This window comes from Mesitornis unicolor, unplaced genomic scaffold (genome assembly GCF_000695765.1).
Source record: "Mesitornis unicolor isolate BGI_N332 unplaced genomic scaffold, ASM69576v1 scaffold20156, whole genome shotgun sequence".
In the NCBI taxonomy this organism is placed as follows: domain Eukaryota; kingdom Metazoa; phylum Chordata; class Aves; order Mesitornithiformes; family Mesitornithidae; genus Mesitornis; species Mesitornis unicolor.
This window is the reverse complement of record NW_010190540.1, coordinates 13,116-19,395: the sequence shown is the minus strand read 5'-3', so window position 1 is coordinate 19,395 and position 6,280 is coordinate 13,116. Positions and strand designations below refer to the sequence as shown.

Sequence of the window (6,280 nt, the reverse complement as noted above, 5' to 3'; positions counted from 1 at the left end):
CAACCACATCCTGACCAACCTCGGCTGGAGAGTGAAAGTGTTCATTCACGTTCCCCTGCTTGCTCACAACTTGACTGTTGAGCATAGCTTGGTTTCTGTCGGGGCTCCATTGCACACATACTTTCTTTAAGGCCTGCGTGAATCCTTTGCAGTTCCAGCATAACGTAGTGCAGTGCATTGACTTTAGATAAGCTTTCTCTTTTCGTATGTATTATGTGTATATAACAAGGCAGAAGGTCAGTACTTCACAGCCTGGCTCTCATGAGAGACTGGAAAAATGTGGGAACAAAAGAACCTAAAAGCCAAAGTACGAGAAACGGTACAAAGAATACTTAATCATCAAAATCCACTAAGATTTTGGTCCACGATTAAGGTCCACTAAGAGGATAGGTTTGGTAAGGGAAGAGAGAGAAGCATGTACATGGAAAGCTTTACAGAGAATACTGTAAAAACAGAAGTATAAGTTCTATAATGAGGGAGGATTATTTAAGTTTATAAATGTAAGTGATGTAATGATGTAAATGTAACGTTGTAAAATATATTGACATCAAATAATATTTCCTAGTTTAACACATGCTGTGTAATTGTTAAAGTGTTTCTTACTACATTGTGGGAAGGATTTAGTTTTCAGTTGTTTTGCGAAAGAAATGTAAAATTACTCTCAGAATGCAGTCTAACCTTCTATAAATCTGTTTACAGTCAGACTGCACAAAGTCTGAGGTGTCAGTATTTAGTACTTGAAAATTTGACTTCTGGAGAAGTTCTGGCAGCCACTGCCCCTGTACAGCAGCAGACAGTGCTCGTCACTGATAATTAAAAAGGAGGAAAAAAAATCCTTGTTGCATTGAGAGAGTCCTTCTGTTAACAGCTGCCAGTCTCACATCGAAGACCAGCATTGCTCACTCTTTTGGACAAGAACATCAACACCAAGGGGCTCATGGGCTCAAGGGTGAAGAAGACTGACTTACAGGCACAGCTGAGCCAGCACAGCCAGAGGTGCACATCTTCCAAAAGTCACTGCAGTTATGATATCAGTATGGGTATCAGCATGAGTATTTATCTATGTGAAGGTCATCTCGGCGGGCTGCACCAGATTTCCATTTCCTCATTTTTCCTTCCTTGAAAGGAGAAGCCTTTCTGTGCGGACCACAAAGCTGAACAGTTTATCTTTCTTCATAGCAGTGGCTGTTCAGTCTCATCAGAACCAGCACTGTCATCATCATCTGTTGCCTGCCACATGGAGCTGTGAGGAGCTGGTTCTTTTGTTGTTTTTTTTTGATCGTGAGATCTTGATTTCCCACCTGCTGCCTCTTGCCACGTCTGTCCATAGGCAGCAATGCAGGAACAGCTACTACATGTGCTAGATTTTCAAGTTAAATGCCTGATGGTGAGGAGAGGCCTTAGTGGTGTTTACAAATGAATACACTGCTGTCTTTGAAATTACCTCATCACAACTGGAAAATTAGCCAAGTGTCCATGCTTGCTTGTTTGTTACTCAAAATGCAATCCAGAAATTATCTTGGGTAGCACCCTGCACATTGTGCCCACTGTTCTCTACTGACAAAGCTGTTGCTTTCTCCTCTGCCCATCCTGGGTGATTCCAAGGCATTCAAGAAGTTTCTGCCTCAGATTTCTTCAGTCACAGGGCAAAAATGTCACCTTTTTTCTTTTAAGGTGATTTCTAAGGTCTTTCCAGGGTCTTTCCATGTACACATATAGGAATGAAATCTTGTGGCAACCTATGGTTTAAGGCAACTTCAGCTGTATTGTGTGTTGAAGTGGGCTAGAAAAGGAAAATAGTTGGTGCACCAGAATACCATGTAAGAATTAATTTGAAAGAGATAAGGGAAGAATCCTGGGCTTCTGATCCCTAACAGTTGTTTACTGTTTCTGTCAGACTGAATAAATTACCTGATGACTGTGAGTGAAATTGTCAATTGAGTTTTCATTGAATCATCTTTGGGCCAATAATTTTTTTTCTACATACCTTTTGGTGAAAACGTTTTGTTCCATAATTGGCTCCTGTGTGTCACTTTTTATTTTATAGAATAGACTATTAATTCTGTGTAAGTTTTAATGTATCTCCTTTCTTACTCTGTATCTTCATGGACTTTTCTTTCTTTGTAAAAAGATGTCCTCATCTTCCTATATTTACTGTTCTCTGTTATTTTGTCAAGGTTTCCTTTCTGTTCCCTTTACTCATATGTTCTCTGTCTCTCTCACACATGTATTGACATCGAGAGATGTCAATGGTATGCATGCCTATACCACGTCTACTGTTTAGATTTTGACTACCCGAAGATGGAAAGTATTTTTCTACTCGCTTCCAAAATCTGTTTCATTTCCTACTTACCTCATGTATTAGGAGGCTATAGCAATATTGATATTTACTGGATTAAATATAACTTTGATTATTAGGAAAGTAATTTACTGTAAGGGAGTCATGCAATTTATTATTGGAAGATGAAAACTTATTTTCTGGTGTAATGAATGTCCACACACATTTGTGATAGTGGAAAACCCAGAGCTCTGAAAGAGTTGTGTTTGGGTTGCCCATGGGCCTGTTGACGTGCTGTCTGCCCTCCGGACTGATGCCCAGGCATCCTTTTGAGGGCCTCTGCATAGCTATCTGGGCACAGCAGGACCCTCATCCTCCTGCCTATACACATGAACATAGATTACTTTTTTCCTTCAAGCTTTGGAGGGCAAATTTCAGTCATTGTAAGGAATGAGTTGTAGTTTACTAGTAGAGTTCCTTTGTTGCCATTGCTAATTGCTTTGCAACTCACTTCACTAGCATATTCTTAAATTGTTTTTCTGTAGCAAAGTGATGACTACCGAACCTTATCCTTGTCCGGGCATGTTGGTTTTGATAGTTTACCTGATCAGCTGGTTAAAAAAATACATCAAGCAGGGCTTCTGCTTCAACATTCTTTGCATTGGTAAGTGGAATCTGGGTGACTTAAAGCTGTAGTAGTATACTCATCCTTAGGAAGTGACTGAAATTTAAATCTAGTTGCGATGTTAAACGCTTTCATTAATGTTAAGGATGAACTATAATTCCACATCTTCCGCAACTTTGCTTGTTTGTATCCATCATTTGTTTTTATATATATAGCATTTTCATAAACAGTATGAAGACCAAAATTATTGAAAATGAATGCCATGCATTTATTGGTTTATGGGCAACTTCTTGGAGTCTTTTGAGTAAACTGGGCTATGCTCCATTTTTACTATAACCAAGTCAGAAAATCCTACAATTCCAAGGTGGTGCTACTGAAGTATTTCTATACTTATCAAACGTTTACCCTTATTCATAAAAGCCTTGTGTTGATTCCTGTGGTTTCACAGCTTGTTACTTAGCTTTCTAAAATCTGTAGGAAATTAGTTCACGCTCTTAAAGAAACCAAACTATCAAGAGACTGTTCCGCTTACTCCGCATTAGCAGATAACTCTTTTATTTGTAGGGTGAAAAAATTAACTAAAAGATAATTAGTGCCCTTTATAAAAAAGGGATGCAGGCAACCATTTTGCTCAGAGAAATCAGTTGACAAGTTTTTGTGTAAATCTGTTGAGTTGCTGTGATAACACTTTCTGTGCTTAGAAGGTATTTCGTTGATGTGCAAAATGCCTTCTCCAGCCCTTCTGTTTAACTTTAGGGGAAACTGGATGTGGGAAATCAACCTTGATAAGCAGTTTGTTTAAGACCAATTTTGATGACCCTGTGTTGATGCATTTTCTGCCAAATGTACGATTTAGAGCCCAGACTTATGAACTCTGGGAAAGCAATATTCTTTTGGAGCTGACAGTTGTAAATACAGAGGGATTTGGTGACCAGATGGACAGAGAAGACAAGTGCGTGCCCTATTGTTGCTATAGTATACAGAAGTTTTGGTCTTCAACTGCAAGTGGATTTTTCTTTAGGCTTTGTAGTAAATATTTGTCTTACATGTGTTCCAAATATTTGGTTAACTGTTTCCTCTGTATACCAAAGTAGACTTTTTTTTTCACTTGTTCAGGAAATCATTTGACAAATCAGCTGAACTCTGCCTCCTTCTTTATGATACAGTCTTTTATTAATGTAGGTACATAAAGTGCGCAACAGGGACTTGAGTTTCTTTTGAGGTGGAGAAAAGCAGGGAGAAGACCAACGGGGGAATTTTTAAGCGACCAACCAGATTATAGAGTATATTATATACATTAGATCTGTAGTATTTTTAAAATTGTCCCTGGAGCACATTTAAGATCTTAAACTGGAAGGAGTATCACGTGGATTACTGAAGGCCTTTGGTTTTTCTGTTGGACAGCTTAATCAGAAAATGTTAGAGATACCATGCTAGTGTCATTCAGACCTTTTTTTGAGCTTCTGCTTTTATGAATTGAAGATTTTTAAATATTGAACTGTTTCTCGATATATTTCATTTCCTGCATCTTAACTGTAAGGAATTCTAACAATTCTTTGTGCCATATGGTGCCTAAGTGGTGGTAATTATAAGTGAAAGTTAGAGAGTCATGTTAAGATTGTTTATGACATGACTGGAAAATAGCTACTGCTTGTGACTTGAAGGAATGAGATGCAAGTAGATAGTAGTAGAGATATTAGAGGTTTTGATGTGTGGTATAGGAGCTACCTTTTAATCCTTTTAATTTTGTATGTAACAACTACTTGAATTTTGATAGCATTTGATCTGGTTTATAAACTTTGTGTAGCAGCATAACTGTAAGGGCACGCTACTTGTATATGAAGCAACACTTTCTTTTAGAAAGCAGATTATAATCTGGTTTTAAGTAGGATAAAGTATACTTAAACTGTGCTTACTACAAATCAGGTTTACATTCTTCACTTACATTCCTCCTTTTCAATTTTTATCTGTTGTTTAAGAGCTCTCTCATGTACAGTACTTCAGAAGATAAAGGAAGTCCTGTTTCTTGGTACTGGTAATTGCATGTTCTTCCCCCCCCCCCGTATTGTGTCTAAGAGTTTCTTGTATCTTCCTCATATCTAAGAGTTCTGCAGTTGCACAGCTTGATTGCAAAAATTTATAAAGCATCACTTTAGAAGATCAGTTATAATCATAACTATATGTAACTTTTCACTAATAGTAGATAAATTTTTTATCTGTATTAGGTGCACAATTCTTTTTTGAGTAGCCTTTCAGAAATTAAGATTACTCTGTACATTTAGTTTTCTACTGGGTAGATATTTGAGCAGCCTTTTGACATGTAAAGTGCAAATCCACGAAACAATACAAGAGGAATTCCTTTCTTAGTCTGGCTCTATTTAAAAGTAGCTAATCTCTGGTTGTTAAATTTTATTTCTTACAGCTATCAACCAATAGTGGATTATATAGATGAACAATTTGAAGCCTATCTTCAGGATGAACTGATAATTAAACCTTCTTTATTTAGCTACCAGGATACTCGCATCCATGTCTGCCTCTATTTCATTTCACCTACAGGCCATGCCCTAAAAGCCCTAGATTTGTTAACCATGAAAAGCATAGACGGTGAGGGTAAGACTTTAAAACAGAGTTCTAAGAATTTGTCTTATTTTCTGAAGCATCTTGCAGCTTTTAGAACCTCTGCCACCATTCGGTTTTGTATCTGTGTGGTTTGTGTGGGGATGGTTTTTGGTACTGGTATACCTGAAGTTCAGAATAGATTGGTTCACTGAGTAGCTTGCAGTTCATCACTCGTTTATTTACAAATCAAAAGGAGAGAGACATCCCACAAAATTGGAAAAAAGCACAACAAGGTTTGGAAAAAAAAATTCAAGTAAGAACCACCCCCAACTTTACTTTTAACAGACTATTAACGTCTTTCTGTGATTGGGTAGAGTACCCTCCATGAGTGCGGTATAATATTTCTAATTAAAGTTTTTTCTAGTTTGCTCTCGAGTTTTGGCACTGCTGGAAAGTTGGCATATCAAAAGTTTTGCAGTGCTGCGAAGATCTCTGCTACAGATAACTGATGGGATCAGTGCCATGAGCAGCACCCTGCCAGCATGGCTTTTTCTACGATAGGCTGCGTTACTGTCTTAAGCTTCACATTTGAAAGCTTTAAAATAGCAGTTTCTAGTGTGATTACTTGCACTTTCTAAATTCTTAAATTTCTTCCTGTAATGGGGCTGTGTGAACTGGGTGAAGCTAAATGTTCAAGCTGTTTTAAGAAATCTTACATAATTTGAGTTTAATTTGTTGAAATTTTGAGAAATTTGAAAACTTGAATGTATTTTCTATCCCTCTAGGCCTTTCCTTTGTGCTTTACTAGAGCTTCTCCT

General features: G+C 37.6%; 1 protein-coding gene across 1 annotated transcript in view; it reads left to right on the top strand.

The window, feature by feature from the left end:
- Positions 1 to 277: 277 nt before the first annotated feature.
- LOC104542212 (septin-10-like) overlaps positions 278 to 6,280 on the top strand; it is a gene marked incomplete at its 3' end in the record, with an annotated part of 16,864 nt that continues 10,861 nt past the window's right edge. The window contains 6 exon segments of the mRNA XM_010186440.1: positions 278 to 319; positions 1,127 to 1,245; positions 2,829 to 2,895; positions 2,897 to 2,942; positions 3,660 to 3,855; positions 5,326 to 5,507. Of these exon segments, the coding sequence (XP_010184742.1) occupies positions 278 to 319; positions 1,127 to 1,245; positions 2,829 to 2,895; positions 2,897 to 2,942; positions 3,660 to 3,855; positions 5,326 to 5,507 (652 nt within the window).